This window comes from Aythya ferina (assembly GCF_964211825.1).
Source record: "Aythya ferina genome assembly, chromosome: 5".
NCBI classification, from domain to species: Eukaryota; Metazoa; Chordata; class Aves; order Anseriformes; family Anatidae; genus Aythya; species Aythya ferina.
This window is the reverse complement of record NC_140301.1, coordinates 41,078,573-41,098,222: the sequence shown is the minus strand read 5'-3', so window position 1 is coordinate 41,098,222 and position 19,650 is coordinate 41,078,573. Positions and strand designations below refer to the sequence as shown.

The 19,650-nt window shown below is 34.3% G+C and overlaps 1 protein-coding gene across 7 annotated transcripts in view; it reads right to left on the bottom strand.

The window, feature by feature from the left end:
• Positions 1–19,650, bottom strand: part of SLC25A21 (solute carrier family 25 member 21) — a 250,378-nt gene that overhangs the window by 104,378 nt on the left and 126,350 nt on the right. For all 7 annotated transcript variants that reach the window (XM_084521693.1, XM_084521696.1, XM_084521697.1 and 4 more), the window contains one exon: positions 6,344–6,392. In XM_084521693.1, the coding sequence (XP_084377819.1) occupies positions 6,344–6,392 (49 nt within the window). The remainder of the gene's footprint in view (positions 1–6,343; positions 6,393–19,650) is intronic.

The window sequence follows — 19,650 nt, the reverse complement described above, 5'->3', positions numbered from 1 at the left end:
CAACCTTAAAAAAAACTTTTATCAGGAAACAATCAGTTTGCTGATATTTTTATGTACATTTTTAGATGATAGTGGTTGTTCTCTATGTTTTTAACATTTTCAATCCAAAACTGCCGTTTTTCTGGATAAAAATAAATAAATAAATAAAAGAAGAATCTTAAGTGAAAATTTCCAAAAGTCAAAATTAATTAAACGAAGTGTTTCATTGGCCAAATTTAATTGTTTTTATAGTAGTCTTCTGAGGTTTCAACCCAGGAACAGAATATGGAATTGTTTGGTATTCTGATAACTTTCCCAGGACAGGAAGACTATTTATGCTTAAAACTATTACGAATGTAGCTAAAGCACACTACATGAAGTAACATGAACTTAACACAGCATGATGTGAACCAAGTCAGCTATGATCATTTGGAAACGGTAACGTTGTATAAGGAAAATGAACTCTTCCTTAAACCATGTTTTTTAAGAAACAGGCTCCACTACTGCTCACTTAAACAAAAAAGACCAGAAATCAAAGAGGAATTAATGATATAAAGGAAGTAGCTCTTGCAAAACAACAGATGGAATGAGATCGGAAACACATGTAGTAAGCTGAACTTTTTAATAAGACCAAAATGACAGAATTGGAACAAAGGAACAAAATGGATAAACACACACACAAATCAGCAGAACAGTTGCTAACTAGAAATGGGTCTGTACTGCAGAGTTCAAATTTGGACTCAGATCCCAAATTCTTTTCTAAATTCAGTGCTTTAGATCCATGATGTTGGTCTGGATTGTTGTAGAAAGAGTGGCAAACCATAAAATCTTGATCATGACTAGAGGAAAACTTTCTCTATACTTTCTAAGGTGAATTATTGGCCTTATTTTCTAATGTTGATATTCTGGATCACACAAAAGATGGAAAATCAGTTCAGTAAAGATCCTGCTCTAATGCTGAACTACGTAAAAAGGCATTATAGTAGTAGCAACATATTTTTCCCAGATTCTACCAAAGGTGGGAAACAGCTTTAAGAAAAATAACACGGTTGTACACTAGGTTGATCAGGAAAACAAGTAACATATTCTCCTGAGAAACACATAAGAGATTTTGTAGGAATGTCTCTTGGGCTTTGCTTTCCAATTTGCACACATCCATCCCGATGTGAGGCCATGTTATGAAGACACAAGTCAAAAAATAGAAGAGACTATTTAAATAAAGAATAAAAAATTAAAATATCTGGAAATGTCATTATTTGAATTAAGCAGAAAAGCTTTAAAACATTGCCTCTTGAATATGTTTAATTTGTAATGATACAAGTTATCTTGATGGCTCTTTTTAAACAATAATTAATTAGACTCCAAACCCTTTAAGTGGTAGTTGGCTTGCAATAACATTTACCACTATCCGAATATGTTGTGTAGAATTAAAACTCCTTAATTTTCAAGGGGTATGAACCAATATATTTCCACTGAATTCACCACAGATCTGGAGCATAATTTTGTATTAGTATGATGTGAGAGAAAACGTCTTTCTTTTAAATATTTGTGTCAAAATGTATAGTTATGTCAAATTGCTGAGAAAATGAAAGAGAGAAGTAAACGATTCATCTAATCCATATAAAAATATTTTTGTTCACAGGACCTTCAGATGCAAATCTTTTTAGATGCCTTATGTATTTGATTTTTTTCAGTGATATCTTGTTACTTTTTCTTTATTATTTCAAAGCATTTAATCACACATTTCTTCATCTGCGTTTTCTATTAAATTCTGTCATGTAGATACAATTGTTAAAAAGAGTTACAAAATATGGTTTCCATTTCCGAACTAAAGAATACTGAGCCACGTCCAAAATGAGTATTTCCATTTCAATATATGCTTCATAATATTTATGAATACTTGCACTAGCAACTTTGAAATTTGTTTTCATGAACAGCGAAGTGACAAAAATTCAGATATATAAATATTGTTGATTAATGAAAAAGAGGAGGCACATGTAAAGGTAACCAACGTTTAAACTTGAGGAAAATTTTATTTCTGGTCATAGGACTTATAAATTCTAATTTTGCAGTATCTCTCTTGGCTGCATGGATTTTAGAGATGATAAAATGTAATAGCAAGGAAAATTATATGCCAGTGTAGGTAGTAGGTAGTTTGGAAGTTAGTAGGCTCCTGAAAATGTCAGTTTTATGGCAGCAACCCAGTAGCAGGGAAATTAACTTTTTTTTTTTTTTTTTTTTTTTTTTTTTTTTTTTTTCTGCCTAAAACTTGAAGGTGTTCAAAGCTATGGGAACACATAAAGGCATAACCTGAAGTCACAGTGACATCCTCCAGTCAGGTTTGCCTGAATGATCCCTCAAACAGCATCAGCTTTCCCTCAACTTCTGATAGCTTCCTGTAATTCTCTCCCTTTCGCTCTGCAACTGCTCCTGTGAGCTATTGCACAAGTATAATTTTTTTTGTCAGTAAAAGGCTATTAATTTATGAATTTTGTATGTTTGCTTGAACCAAAACATATGCTAGTAGGGCCAAATGATAAACTCTAGGTGAAAAAGTACTCTGCTAATTTTAATATAAAAGTAACATGTATATGTATGACAATGTTTTGTCCTACATATCATGATCTAGAATACCTTTTATCATCCTTTTGTAAGTCTAATGAATGACATTACAGCCCACATTAGATGTCAGAAAACAAAAGGGTTTGAAAATAAGCAAAACCAGACTAAGACACTTTTCTATTCTCTTTCCAGTAAAGAGAGACGATATAGGCTTCTTAATTAAAAAAATGAACCTTCCGTGTCTTGACTGTGTCCGTACCAGAGAGATCTTACTTGCTACTGCTCTCCCTGCTCATACATACGCAGACACAAATGCTTACCAAGTCCTGTAAAACTTGCTCATAATTAGGATGACAAAAATGGAGATTTATTTAAGCTACAGATCAGTAAATTAATCTTAAGGGTAACTGGTAAATAAAACAGCTAACAAAAAGTCTCTGTCATATTGAGAGACTAACAAATATAGCACAAATATTTGAATAGTGTCTCATCAGAAACTATAACAATATCTTTTCTAATTGAAAAGAGAGCTTTATTTCAAAGAAGAATTGAGATTCATAGGGCTATATGGGATTATAAATTATCTCTAATTAGCCAGGTCACTTACATGAATTTCTGAAAACAGTGATGTTTGGTGTTCTGATAGATAACAAAATAAAATTGTTTTCCAATGCCTATTAAGAAACAAACAAACAAACAACAGTCTATTAAGCATTTTGCTTGTTTGTGGTTTATAAAAATGCATTTATATCTGTATGTTATTCATTTTCTGATATGTGTTATGAATAAAGAAGTCAAACATTGTTACTGTAAAATAATGGAAAAGTACTAAACACAGGAAAGATATTGCAAAATGTTGTCACAAAAGAGCCAAACCATTTTCCAGAGTTTCAAAATAATCTTTGACAGGAACTTTCGTTTCTCCAATTTTCTATTAAAAACATACACACACAAAAAAATTATAACAACCAAGCTATGATCCTGAACTACAAATCCACTAGATGTGAGCCTCTGGCATCCTCCCTAAACTTCAGAATGCTAATTTAGATCAAATAAGATTGCATTCATTTGAAAAAGCCATGGGACTTTCCACCAAACAAATGCTTAATAGAAAAAATGCAGGAAACTCAAAACATCATAAAAAATAAGCGACAAATAGTGATTTTATAAATCCTTTCACCTAGTCATAAAAAATAAATAAAAAACCAAAACCCAGCAACCTATATTAGCTGAATTAGCTGGAAGTGATTAAGAAATGAGGGATTATCTCTCATTTCTTCAATGCTAGAAAAGAGTGAGTGCACTGCAGTGCTGAGAAACACTGAAACCAAAGAATAAATTAAATGAAAACAATCCATTCTAAATTCAAAGTTAATAATTAAAAACTCTTCACTTGAACCTGTGTGTGGCCACGAATTAACCTGCTATAGCAAATTTTGAGAACTTTGGACCATTGCAAAATAAAGGGAAGGGGCATGAACATGACACTGAATGGTGGATGAGATCAAATACTTTATTCTTGGTTTTGCCACTGGCTTTCAAGACTTAAATATTTATATCTACTAGCCAATACTAACATCAGCAGAATTACTGAAATCCGTATAATATCTCTGAACACCTCTGCACCACCAGAACACAGAAAAGCTATTACTTGGGTACAGCTCAATTCTGCAAAGAGTTGCAGTTAACTCAATGGCAGAGAAATTTGCTTAATGGCTTTCTTACTTGATTCAGCCCTTTGTTTTTGCCATGAACTGTAATCTGATTTCTTTTACACACCTATTGTTCTTCCATTTTTTTTTCTTCTTCTTTAATTCCATTATGTACAGACTCAGGTTTCACGTTTAAAGGGCTCTTAATTTTTATAATTTTTATAAAGTATTTTTTTTAAATGTTGAGAAAGCTTCACAAACATCCTCTCACACTCTTCAATGCTATGCACTTCTGGATCTCAGATGTAATTAGAATTTTCTATATGTACATTATATATATATATAATGCATATATATATAATACATATATATATAATGCATATATATATATAATGTGTATGTCTATCTATCTATATATTTCTATACAGTATAACAAAAAACAGTAAAATCTGGAGTAGAATGGGGAAATCTGTCCTTCTGAACATCCACTGTAAGTTTGGTTTCTGTCAGAAAGCTGAGAGTATATCTGTTAATTGCCAGTTTATCAGAACACACGTAACTAATGTTTTTATGATATAAGATATGCAGCATGTTCTGAATCATGGATGGTAGTAAGGATAGTATTAAGTTCTTTGAACCAAGATTGGGGGCATGAGGATAGGTTGGATGACAACCTCAAAGGCAGCAAAGACATGGGGAGTAAAACACTGATGCTGCATTTATACTATGGAAGAACACGACACCTAGTTTAGTACAAAGGAAAACAGAAAGGGGTAACTCAGCCTGAGATTTAAAGAATTCTTACACCACAACAGGCCAAAATGATGACACTAAAGCATATCCTATGAGAACTACAGGAGAGACAGAAGGGCAAGACAGATTTTTTTCTTGTAAGTTTGGTCTTGTATCTGTTTTGCTTGTTTCAGAGTCTTTAATTTCAGTCTTTATATGTAAATCACATTTTAATTGAAAAGTCTCAGTGTACTCAGAGAGGCACACAGAGGACCCAGTTGAAACTACTGGGTGTATTGTTTCTGTGTGAATCAATGTATTCCATATTATGAAGGCATCCAGAAGAGTCTTCAGAGCAAACTCCAAGCAACAAGGAGTACCTGCTGCACCCAGGCAGCAGTTAATGTGGATGGAGCTTCCATTGCTCTCCTGTGCTTTGGGGCAACGACCACAGATGGCCTCCTTCTGCAAAAAGCAAGATGCAGAAAAGTATCTCAAGGCCATAGGCAAACCCCACAATGTGATTTAAACATAAGCTAAAATATATCTGTAACTAACTCACATTGGCTGACTGAAACTAGAACATCAAGTCCTCATTGACTTAAAGCATATTGCTTAAAGCATATTCCAAACACCACAACTGATCTCCTCACTATTTGTAGAGGCATCTGATACATTTCCCAGTGAAATGCTTTCACTTAGATAAGTGGGACCTAAACAAAAGTCTAGGTATATGGTATTTGAGCAGGCAGCCCAGGTAAGCAGTTGAGTCTTCATCCCTGGAGGTATTCAAAAGACATATAGATGTGGTGCTTAGAGACATAGTTTAGTGGTAAGGACACAACTATTATTAACTGATATTTTTCAGTTTCAATAAAAAACATTGAAAAAATAATTTGACCAAATTTTCCAGGTCACTTCATCATTTATGCTCACACATAAACTAATAGTCAGAAAAGGAAATAAGGACAAAAGATAAAATCGCAAAGTTACATAGCTTATGAAGCAAATATGGAACACTGCATTTCACCATTTTTATCATTTGTATCAGCTCTCATAAATCCGTGAAAATGATTTTGGAGGCAATACGGCATTTCCCACTTAAAGAAGTATTGCTGCAGATGATACAGATAGTAAGTGAATTTAACTGTAGCCCTCTTCATATAAAAGGATTTTGTTACAATGTTAAAAATACATGTCAGAAAACATATTTAACACCTTTAGATGACCTCTAATCAGAAATGTGTTATGCTATTCAAATTCCAACTGCCAAATGCTGCAGATACAGGTAAGTAAATATAAATGCCATTAAAGGCACAAGTTAACTTACTTGGAGAAGTTCTAGCATTTTATTTTTTGACAGCTCCTAATCTGGATATCTTCCAGTGTCAACAAAACATGTTCAAGCAGAATCTTACCTTGTTTTCACTACATCAAGGGGATGCATCAGGCAAATTTCTACAAGACCTATAAAATAATAATAAAAAAGGCCTAATAAGCATTTGTACAAACAGTAGTTTCATTTTCATTGACTCCAACAGTTTTTGAAGTTTGAAAAGTAAAGTAAAAATCTAAACGTATCCTTGATGTTACAGCATTAAAATATCTCATATATTAAACATACTCTTCTGTAGTGTATTGGAACCTTCAGAGATTTTAGACAGTGTACCCAGTGACAGTTGTTTACTGCAGTGGGGAAAGTGAGGACATAGGCTATGTGATAATTTTATTAATTGTTTTTACTTAGCTTTATGCCTTAAGAACACCAGGCATATTGGACAGGCATCATAAATAAATATATTAAGTACTGCTGAAAGTAGTGAAGGAGGGCAGTTCAGGTTAGCACTGGCTTCTTTGTCGTACAAAACTAATCCCTAAAGATACTGACTGTTATTATGCAACACAGTGCTGGGGGTTCAGATGAACTTGGTATTAAAATAACAGCTGTTTTTTGAGCTGGTTATTTGGGTTGTGGCCTTGCTGGTTCTTCATCCTGTCCCACTCTTGAGCTGACACTGATGAGCTGTCCAGGCTTTTCCCCTTCCCGTCTCCCCACCCATCACCCCAATTCACATTCTGGGGACTTTCCATGTTCAGGAGTGGAGGATGTGGATAGAAAGTGGAAAATGTTGAGGAAAAAAGAGATCTGGAAAATCCCTTATGCACCTGCCACCACTGGCTTTAAAATTGGTTCCATTACTGTTTTCCACCCACCTGCCGCCTCATTAGAAGTCCAGAATTTTATCACCCACATTTTGCTCCTGCTCCATGGCATATGCCACCTTCCATTACTTCAGAGAGCTTCTGAGCTTCTCTACATTTTCTTACATTTGCTAGGCTTGCCTACATCCTTGTCCATTTTATATATCACTCTCACTTCAAACAGAAAACATACAAGAAGAACATGTATTTAACAAGATAACAGTAAAAATATATTTTGAGATCTGTCAATATAAAGAGGTGACAAAAACAACTGCACAAATTTTAAAGGATTTTGAACTACTGAGAAAAACTGTATCTGTACATCCAAGAAACTAGATGACCATATCTTTGAATTTTCTGTGCCCTAGCTTATTATGACTAATAAGCTTCCATGGTCACTTTTTACCCAGAGTAATAAATTTAATGGTATAACATGCAAAAACTGTTTCTGAAGACCATATTGATCATAATGTTTCAAAGCATCTGTTTCACTTATTCATTATTTTAGCAAGAATAATTGCAAACCACTTGTAATACAGAGTGTGTATTTTTGTGACTCATGGCTAAACTTCCAAAAATCTTAATCATAGAATTGTAGAATCACAGAATTTGGTTTGGGTTGGAAGGGACATTAAAGACCATTCAGTTCCAGTGTATCTGCAATGGGCAGGGACACCTGCTGCTAGACTAAGTTGCTCAAAGCCCCATTGCACTTGGTCTTCAACACTTCCAAGGATGTCGCACCCACAGCTACCCTGGGCAACTTGTTTCAGTGCCCCTACACCTTTATGTGAATTTCTTCCTAATATCTAATCTAAACCTATTCTCTTTCAGTTTAAAAACATTACCCCTTGTCCTATCATTACACACCCTGATAGAGTCTCTTTTTTGTAGATTCCCTTTAAGTACTGGAATGCTTCTATAACATCTCCCTGAAGCATTCTCTTCTCTAGTCTAAGCAACCCCAACTCTCAGTCTCTCTTTATAGGAAAGATGGAACTTGATTCAGGAAAACATTCTTATTCAGGTTAGAATATCTTCAAAGACCTTTCTTTACACATACCAGAGAGACTAACAGAAGCCCATGTTAAAGTTCCACTAGGTGCTCTCCTCATTCATATGCCACTGTCTTTTGGTACAGATCCTATCCTCTTATTTTAATGGCACAGAATATGGCTTGGTTTACTAAAGTTAACAGTCTCTAAAACTTAAAACAATTTATTACATGCTAGGCTCCTGAATTACTTTCACTTTACACAGAAGTGAAAATATCATGAAATTTGAAATGCCTCCCCCTACTCTCCCCCCACCAACTATTACTACTGAAGCAATGAAATTTGCATTTTGGCCCTGTTTTGCAGCAGACTTGATGCAAAAAGAGTCTTGTTGGGCTTCATTCAGGAGTCAGGCTCTGCCTGGGCAGCGAACACTGCAGTATCAGAAATTGAGTTGCTTTTTTCATTACTGATTATATATCTAAATGAGGCTTACAGTTTCCATTTTAGAACTACTAAAGGTAGTAGTTCAAGTATAATAGGAAAACAGTTTATTTTATTATTACTATTTTGAAGTTTATGTAAGAAAGGATTAAATTTCAAAACATTATCTATTTTCTATTTCAACTTTATCCAAACTTCCTGAGTAATACACGTTCTTATCTAAATAAGCCCTTTTCTATTGAACCAAAGCATTAGCAAAGGGAAAATTCTCATTATAGTTAAAGGAAAGTTAGCCAATATATGCAATATGTGTGTAATTTTTTTGAATTAGTCACAGGAGGGCATAAGCTGTAATTCTAACATTCTCAATTAAATGCATTTGAGCAGGAGTTTATGCAAAAGTTTGCAAAGATATTAAAATGTTTAAATTTAATTCTTTGCATAAAATACTTGATGAGAGTTCCAATTAACATAAACAATTTTCCCACTTTTATATTGTTACATTCATATATAAAGCTTGCAAAACATAAAACTGGACAGATAACCTCTTTCACCTAGCTATTTGCCATTCTATTTGAAAGAGTATCAAACTATTATTTGACCCTTGTTTTATCATATTTTCTCTCTTCTCCATGCAACATTTCAGTTTTGGAAAAAAGGAAGACAATATACATTGGATCAACCATAGAGTATTAATATTAGTAGTAAGGACAGTCTTTCAAAACCATGTAATTCAATATTTTAAATATTTTTTTTCTGGAAAGCAAGAGTTGTAGTTTTTATTTCTGAACAGGTATATTTATTGCCATAATTATCACCCAGGAATGGCTTCTATTTTGCTAAAATAAGAACAAATCACACGTCATGTAAGGGAACACAGTCTGTAAGCTTTCTGTTCTGATTCTGTCCCAAAACCTATAAAATATTCCACAGATGCCAACAGGTGCTTTACAAGTGGAGCTGCAATCGAGTGTTTCAGTGCTGGCAGGGGGCATAGCCTACAAGTTTTCTCCTTTCCAAATACCCTCCTTTTCCAACTTTTCCTCCCCTCACTCCCTGTTTTATCCCTCCTGACCCCTTCCAAGTTTTTGATCTCTTCCATCTTGTTTTGGCAGACACGGCCTACAGTAGGGGGCCAAGCACAGGGCCAGGGTTGTTCACCCTATTCTGTTTTTGCAGCATTAATGTCCACTTTGGGAGAAAAGTGTACATTGCCAGAATTTGGCTCTATTTTCTTGGTCCTCATAGGATAATTTTTAATTCAGGCATTCTTCCAGCAACTGAATCAGATGAATTCCAAGGTCTTTGGCAAGTGATCTGTTTTGATAACTTCAGGATTCTATTGGTTATCTACCTTTCTCAGTCTTTCCTTTGTCTCATCATTTAATTACACACTAGGTTTTAAATGGTATATAATTACTTGATTTCACCAGAAAGAACTCTTCAAAAGATTACATGGCTCTCTGAAGAGCACCAGAGGAGCACACACTGTGCAAGACACTAATGGAATGGCTACAAACACAAGCTATATTTTTTCCATCTACTATAGTAGTCATGCAAATCATTACAACATCCTACTTGATAGCCTGCCCAGAAAGTGTGGTGGCCCTACTAAATTACAAGTACTCTGAGATGTGGCCAATAAAATAAAATATATTGCTTTTTCTTCAACTAATATTTATCACCTTTGTGATAAATTCAATTAGCACTATGAAAATCTAATTTGCTGAGTTGATATATCACGATGTAATGTATTTTTACTTGTTTCACTGTAATGACTACTGTTTACCGACTTTATTTCATGATAAAGTAGTTAACATTGCTACAGATAGATTGTTCAAAAATGTATTCCAATGGTCCCATCGGGTCTCCTTGGTGATGTCACATGTGAACTAACCCAGAGTGATTTATGATGGCCTAATTCTGTTCAAAAACAACTCAGATCCAACAAGCTGAACAAGAGCCCAAAGGAAGTATAGGAAAGAACAATTACCAGGGCAATCCAACATTTGTTGTCTTCTGGGTGGGAAAACATTCCTTGTGAAAACTTGATACTAACCATAAAGCAAGACATAATCAAAATCTCTGCATAGAAGAAATAACCAGCTGTCATCATTGACATCCTCTGAGTGTACACAAGTGCAATATCAACAACCAAGAAGGGAGTCCAGGGTTCTATTATGTGAAACACACTGCTGATTAACTAAGCCTGTGGAGGGAATAATATGTTAAAAAATACTGACCCTCCAGTGCAACCCTACTCATTAGAGATTTTTCCCTTTTCCAGCTAGCATAGCCTATTTTCAAACTGTTTCCCATTATGGATTACGTTACATTCCCCTCTACAGGATTCACACTTAAACTTTCAAATTGGCAATTTTTGTTTACTTCTCTTCAAAGAATACATTGTGGTGACTGGTGCATATGTTGAGTTCCTTTGCTCTTTGTTCCTATTTTCCATCAAACAAACAAATCTTGTATCAATAATCATATAATATGACCTGATAATACTATGGCTCTGTTTTAAAAAGGCTCTAATTCTCCATCTGGCAAAAAGTGAGAGATTTCAGTCACACAGGACTATAGCTCTCCTCATCTCCCCAAGTGTTTCTGTGCTTCACCTATTCACTGAGTAGGGAGAAAAATGAAATCTAGCTAACAGTACTTCCTAAATAGCACAGATAGGAATAGAATCATTATGATTTTGATCCTCCTTATGAGACAAATTCTTGCCTTTAGCTCTTCTTCAACTCTCAAGATTATGAAATCACAAATGTAAAGTGTCTGTGACACACAGTGATATGTCTACCAAAGAAACTCAAGTAGTTAACCTTCTACATGTTTTCTGCAAAATGCACCCTGAAAGGGTGTTCCAACACAGATTGAGGAGGTGCAGAGCATGATCCATGTGTGTTAGTTCAGACAACCCCCTGCAGCGCAGAAGTCATTATGCACCCTCCTACCCTTGTGTTACTCATTTCCCTGGAATAACACAGTCACTGGAGAAACACAACAGAAAGGAGACTGGTCATAGAAAGTGTAGCAATAAACACATCAGGCACTGTATATTGTATAGCTGGAACAGTTTGTATTTCTTTTGGCTTTTGCATAGATAGAGTTACAATGTAAGAAATGATCATAAATATTTTATGCATACTATGTATTTCCTTCTGAGAATATATGTCTGACAGACAAAAGCTTGTGTTGATCTTTGTATCCTAATAAAAACAATGACATATTCTTCTTAAGTCTGTTTGTCTGTTAGCTAAAACACTTTTTTTTTGACAAGATGAAGTGTGGAACATCTTGCTGATTATAACAGCATTGCTTGAACAATCAGACTGTAGAAAAGTATCCCTGCTGTCAATTCTATACAGGCTAATTTTTATTAGCCCATTGTCCTGCTGCATCTTCACAGACACATACAGCTTTTATCTGTTCTGTAAGGGTACATCTCTCTCATAAAAGACAACCAAATTCTAGGTTCACTGCAATATAAATGGCAGCTCACTGCTTTTCCAGGGAAATAGTCACATATTGTGCCCTTCCGAATTGTAGTACGTGTTATGTAGGTTCCAAGGAAAAACATAGACCAGTATACATGGGATATGCTGGAAAAGACCTACGTCTTTTTCACTTTAAAAAAAGACATTTATTTTGACTCTTGCCCAAGATTCTATTTAGCACTGTGGTATGAGATTAACTAATGGTACTCTGGAGCTTCTCACAAACATTAATTAACCTTTTAGGTAATGAGTCAAATCAATGCTTTCCTTAGAAAACGTGAAGAAATAGAATGTTACTCCAAAAAAATACTCCATAATGGCAATGCAGCATTTGTGAGTCATTCTTCCTTAGAGACCTAGTCTACACTGAGAAAATATACTAGAAAACATGTTAATTAAACAAGATGTTGAATATAATTTTTCCCCTGGTGTGGACAAGGATGCCTGCGTTTAAAAATGTGTTAGCTGATCACAATTAATCCCAGGAGGAGCTCATGATTTACCATCATTACCTAATGCATTTTAGAAGAAGGTTTTTGCATGCTTACAGGAGGAGCTGGGTCATGCTCAATATCTTGTTAGGCAACTGTTCCCTTAACAGATGCAACCCATCAGTGCAGCACTGCTCTCTGGAAACAGGAATAGCAGGAACAGTGATTGTCTGGTTTTCAAAAAAAAACACAGGATTTCAGCTAGAGGCTGATGCTTTTTCCATAACACCTCTGATGAAAATGGCCAGAATCTGCTTGTAGGGTGTTCTCAGATCTCTCTCCACAAAAGCAATTCAGCCTCTGTTGAATTCATGAGAGCTTCTTGATTGTATAGCAAACTAGCATGTTAAACTTCAAGGTTTCAAGTAAATGTTACTCGATGGAGAATCACATCCTAGGTGCATGGAAGACAGGAGCTGGAAATGAGTGTTTTGGGCAGCATGTCATCCAGACTAGCTGCTGCTCAGTGTAAGCCCCCTTCAACTTCTGAAGTCCCAATCCACAGACCCAGAAATGTGGTCATGCTGCATACTCACACCATAAAGTCTAAACTGCTCTTCTTAGGTGCGGACAATGCTTGTCTAGTATCTGCACAGTTTCACTGATCCCTGCCTAGTAAAAAAGCATAATCATAGTACAAGGTCCATTATTATTACCTGATGAAATGCATTGTGATGATATGTTTATATGCATAAATATTTATATGCATTTATAGCCTTTGAAAGGGCAAATCCCACCTTGTGAAGCCACCTGAATATATAAGTAGTAAGAGGTTACTGTAGTAATAAATCACCATTTGCAATGCAGTATATGTAAGTAAGGAATATATGGGGAAGATCTTAATCTTTTTCTTCAAGACCTGGTATGTGGTGAAAATAAATAATAATAATAATAATAATAATAATAATAATAATAATAATAATAATAATAATAAAGGTTGTCTTAAAAATAATATTTATTATATTTTACTCCCTTTTTGTATTATCTTTATGGTATCTTGAAATTGAAGATACATGACCTTGTCAATCTATGCAGGCTTTCTACCATACAACAAGTTTTTTCTATTTTTCAATCTAACACACAGCCAAGCTGATACATGTAAATCCACTGCAAGTAAAATTGGTGTAAGTAAGCCAACAGACACACAAAATGCTTCAATCTTGTACTTAGTAAAAAAAAAAATAATAATATTTTACTAATATATTTCTTGCCTCTGGGAAAAAATATATATCTAGATAAAACATTGAAAGTATGCATGGCAAACTACTCTAAATTTAGCACAAATTTATTCATTATTTGCTTTTCACAATGTTTTGGAACAATCAGCTAAATCAGTATATTATGCTCATTCTGCCAGCAATATCCACATCTTTATACTTACTTTTGCCTGGAATACAGCTCAGTGAATCTTGTAAAGTGCTTCCATTAAACTGCTCAGTGCTCATCTAGGCACTGGCATTCAGGTACTAGGCTATTCAGGTACTGGCACAAATGCTAATGGAGAAAAACATTGTAGAGAACATACCAGAAAGCTCAGAAACATACTACTTCCTCAAGTGGCATAAATTATTGTGCTTCTTCTAAAGGAATGAAGACACATTAAAAAAAAAAAATAAAAAGAAAGAAACTAAAATTACCAGTTTCTCTAATTTCTTAAATATTAGTAAGGCGATGCAATATGCATCTCCGCAAGTCACCATTTAGAATGTTACAGAAATTTGCTTCACCTTAATTTCCATTCAATTCCAAATTACATAACAATAACAATAATAACATAACAAACATAACAAGCAATTCTAAATAAAATAAATAAATAGTTCTGGGCAAAATCACTTTTACTGAAATGATTAGCAATAAAGAGTTATTTGTATAACTGATTTATTTTTATTTTTATTTAGTCTTTCTACTTCCTTTAATGATCTTGTATTAACATTAAAGCGTTGACTTATAAAATAAACACTTGCAATTTACAAACTGAGTATCTGAGTCTCCAGACACAAGTGAAAGGCTATATAGTGGGTAAATTGTCCATAAATTCTTCAGCAAGTATTACGTACTATTATGTCACTCACAGATGACATGTTCTTTCCATCATTTGTGTCCAAAAAAGGAAGTTTTTAAAACATGACTGAAGGGACCACTGAGGTCAGCACCAGGTTATACTATGTTTGTGTCACTACAGTTTCAGATATTTCAATGCATATTGAATCAATATACCTGCAATGAAAATGTGTAACCTATATTTTCTTTGCTGTTATAGTAAAATGCTTCTCAATAAACTTGTTTTCATAAGAAGTTTGCCCATTCATATGTCCCAGAGCTATTGTAATCTTCATTGCTAATGCTGATCTAAGAGCATGGACAGTATTCTATTTCTTGACACATTTAAAGTTCTGTAATGAATAAAGCAAACAGCTTATGGTTGCTTGGACTGTCACTCGATTGCCCCTGAGGGCTTTAATGTCTTTAAAATAGGCCTCCTAGTTTGTATTTAACTACCTTGTCCGCAGAGGTCCGAGGGGTAGAGCAGATCAAAGATGTGCTGGAAACATAAAAAGCAGCTGTCCTTCATTTACCTTTAATTAGCTACATCTGACCAGATTCTTTATGGCTTCTTTGTCATGCATTCAACAGTCTATAAGCCTTCTGACCTGTCCTTGAGGACTGTACTGTTTTAAGAGTTACTAAAAAATTTAAGTTTAAAATATTTAATACTGAACCTTTAAAAAATCTTTGGTCTCACTTTGGAACTACTACCTGAGGAAAAATGATTTTGGCTTTATCTGCCAAATTTACAAATTGCTCAGTATTTGGAGAGTCAAAAATGGGGTGGTTCCTGAACTTAGATTTGTTATTTACTTATGGTCCTTTTTGTACTACTCAGTGTTGCAGTAAGTAAATATCACACAACAAGAAAACCTACAGAAAACCTACAGAAATCCTATAGAAAAACAAAAGGCAAGCAAGCACCACTTTGGCTGGTGCAGTATTGTTGTCCTTACTGGAGCTATCATGTAGAATGGCTATAGTCCAAACAGTGGGTGCAAATTTCTTCCTTCAGTTCCTCTGGGTCCTTCAAATTTTGAACAGCTTGAATATTCATCCCAGGTTTGGAATGAAGTAGGGCCACCAGAAATGCTTCAGGTTTATGACATACTTCACTAAGTAGTTTGTGGCCACTCCATGATTAACAGAAGTTAAAAATCCACTTATAAGCCTGACAAAATCCTTTTACATACCATTATGACCCAAATGACCTATAGAGACAGCAAAATAACTCCTACCATACATTCTCTTGGTGTTAAAGAAATTAAATCCAAATGGTTAGGATTGTTCTAGGATCTCAAACAGCAGTTCAGAAGTAAAAGATGGAAAGAGATCCTTCCTAATGCTTCCATTCAGTAATCAACAATGTTTTAAATCTGACTGCTTACTGTAGTGCTATCGGTATAAAAACAGATGGCACTTCAATAAATTGAGTAGCATGGATATGAACTGGGAGTTCCCCAGTTCATTGGACTAATTAACTACATATTGACTATTTCGTTCTCAAGAATGCTCTGGTAAATGATTACAAGGAGAAATCGGTAGGCTAGTATAGAAAACTATCTGTTGAAATCAGCAGAGCTGGTAACATTTAAATAAAAATAATACTGAGACTTTCAGATCTACTGAACATGCATTTTAAGTTTGTCCATGCTGTCTTCATTACTATCAAGTTGAAGAGCATGGTCAAGAGAATATGAAAACCTTTGCATTGACACAAATGCAATGTGAAGGTTTTATTCTAATAAATGTATTTTTGAGTACATAAGTTTTGAATAAAGCACGTATCCCTTGATACTAACAGCTCATTGTAACACAAGGGCTATGAGATATTTTAAAGTCATGTGTCTATCTGCACTTCTCAGTACTCTTTGTAATATAGACCCCATTGCTTAGATATCTCTCTACCTAGCACAGAATGCACACCAGATTCCAGTAGGATTTTGAATAAGGGGATAATTCTTCCTCTATTGAAGGATTAGTATGTAGATCTTGTTCATTACAGCCCAGTAGTCAGGGCTGCAGTAAACTCTTGTATCAGCAACCCAAGACACTTAGAGAATAAAATAAGTTTACTAGAAAGGTTAGAGCGTATGCTAAATGACCAAACTTATTGATAGCTGGTCAAACAAGGCATCATATAAAGCCACTGAGGTGAACTGGTTTTGGATTTGGTCCATTACATTACTCTACTTACACAAAGTAGAGTAACTAATTCTGCAGTCAAAATAATCCCCAGATCTCTTTCTGTGTATGCAACAGCAATTTATAACATCCATATTCTTTTCCAAAATGTCAACCTTTTAGACTTCCCTAAGAAAGTTTTAATTAATCACATCTCCAAACAATTTAGTACTCTTTCAAACACAGTAGTGGGGAGGTACATAAACAGCCAAGTAGCCTGCCTCAATATATGTACAGTAGCTAGCAAGCTGGTGTGGCTAGAAGACAGATTTTATTCTTCACAAAAACTCTTCTGAGCAGTGCACAGGGGCAGCTTTCTTCCAAAATATTAACCTTGAGGGATTATTGTTACACCTCAACTTTACTCTTCACAAAGTTCTTCTCTAGTATCATACAAAGCACTTGACCCAAACTGTGCAGTTGAAAGCTTTAATTATTAATCACTGATTTCAAGAGGCGTGCATCTTTCATTTAAGAGATTCGATTTAAAACAGGAGTCTTATCTACTTGCATTTATAGCTAACGGAGAAACATGCCTAAACAAAATAAAATAAAGTGGGTTTAAGAACTAATTCTGCATGCTTATTTTATAAAATAATTTCTAAAGTAAAGAATATTTGAATAGTTATTAATGAGACACTGATATTTTCCACTGTTTTTTGTACCATCAGTATAGTCACATAATGAGGTAACTAGATGCACAAATAATGAAATGACAGTTCCTGTTCAGGTCAAAGAACTCAAATAGAAATTGGCATAGTAATGGTGAATGTGTAATACAGATAATAGTAACTTTCTATGCAGTACATCATGTTACCCTGAAAATACGTCATCTTCAACCTAAAAATTTTAGACTAGAACTTTGTACACAAAGTATTAAAAACCTCAAGGAAAATTTGGTTTAAAGACATACCTAATAGCAGGATTGTAAATGTTCCTAAAAGATTAACATTAAAAAGCCTTTATACATTGCAGAGTAAAGCCTTATTTTTCTTTGGAATGAATGAAACTAAATCATTCTTCTGGCTAAAAATATACTCAGTAGTTAAAGAAAAAACATACAACCTTGTCGAAAATATACTGGTAAGCCATGGAATAACCAGAGAACAAGAACTTTAGATCAGCCTGCTTTGGAATGGCTGCTCAACTCAACGATGCTATGAAAAACTAAAAGTGCAAAATCCATAATGTGAGATCTTTAATCTGAGGTGAACCAGCCAGTCATAAAGTCACCCTGTCATAGGGTGAGTTTCTTCCTTATTTCCCACACAAAATTTCAACAGCTTCACATTCACTCTGGTGTGAACCGAAACATTTCAGAAATATCAAAGAATATTAATCCTTGTTCCCATCATTTGCTCAAGTTCTATGATTAATTGTAAATTAAACATACTCAAGAATAAAGTGTATATACTGTAAAATGTTACTTCTGAATATGAACATACCCTACATTACTCTACATGTAGTACATGCAAACACATGAAATTTGGCAAAAATAATAGCTATTTTGCCATCTGAGGTAAACTCAGTATTGGGTGGTCATTAGCTGGAGAGTGAGACAACTGACCACAGATAAAAGAAAAAAAAATATCAGAATTAGGTTATAATGGTTTGAACAACTGCTTTAACAAAAATATGAAACTCTGTCCATCTTAGTTTTACAAAGTGGCTTTGTAGCACCACCTCTGCTAATCTGTATTTGAATGTTGCATTTTTTTTTCTGAAAAAAAAAAAAAAAAGATGTGGCTCACATCAAGATAGCTTTTTTTTTTTTTTTCCAACCTCTCCACTAGTTGCTGCAATGTAAAACTGAACAAAACTATTATGAAAACCTGAACTATCCAGTTCCCTGACTAGTAAAAACACATATATGATATAATCCAAGACTATAAGTATACTTCTGTTGTACAAATGTAGTGGTTCTTTCTACTGTTTAACAAAGAATATTATAGAAAATCATAATTAAGACAATATTTTTCTCAATCCAGTTGCCATAACTTTAGACTCAAATGACATTTTCTTCATTCCTCCTGATCTTTAATATCAAAGATTAAATTTGATGGGATTTTTTCCTCTTTTGTGAAAAAACTGTGATGAAAATATCAAATATAGCTGTATCAAAATATTTACAGAACAGAAAACCTTTTTTTTTTACACAGCCAAAATTAGCTAAATTAGCATGGCCAAAATGAGATGCCTTGTAATAAACACTTAAATAAAAAAAAAAAAAAAAAAAAAAAAAAAAAAAAAGAATTTAAGTCTGTGTAAGCTTAGATTTTCATCCAGTGTTTGCATATTCATGACCTTTCCAAATACATTTTTTTCTGTTTTGTCTCTATCAGTAATTACAGAATTACACTATGAAAAAAGAATGTGTTAGTGTTAAAATTAGGTAGATCTCATGCCACTTTGAGATACAGGTTTTCATTAAAAATTTTGCACTTATCCTTTGCAGGCAGTCCTCACTGTTTTCATAGTACTTAACACACCTAACAAGAAATTGAATACTTTTGCATGTGCAAGAAAAATACAAACAACCACCACAAACTCATTTTTAATTTGTTGCTGTCCAACATTTCCCCTGAAGCTTGTAAACATTTATTTATTGGTTTAAGCCAATCCAACTTTCTAGCATTTCAAAGTCAGCTAACATATAGCAATAAGGAACTGGACACTACTTCAGGCTACTAAAACACAGTCTCACCAAGTACTTATGGATGAAAGAAAAAAAAAAGATAAACCATTTTCTTGAACATGACTTCTATACAAAATGCAGTCGAATATTCTAGAGTCTTCATAGTGCATGTCTTTTTTTGTTGAATTCTCTGTTGTGGCAACAGGTGATGACAGAATCACT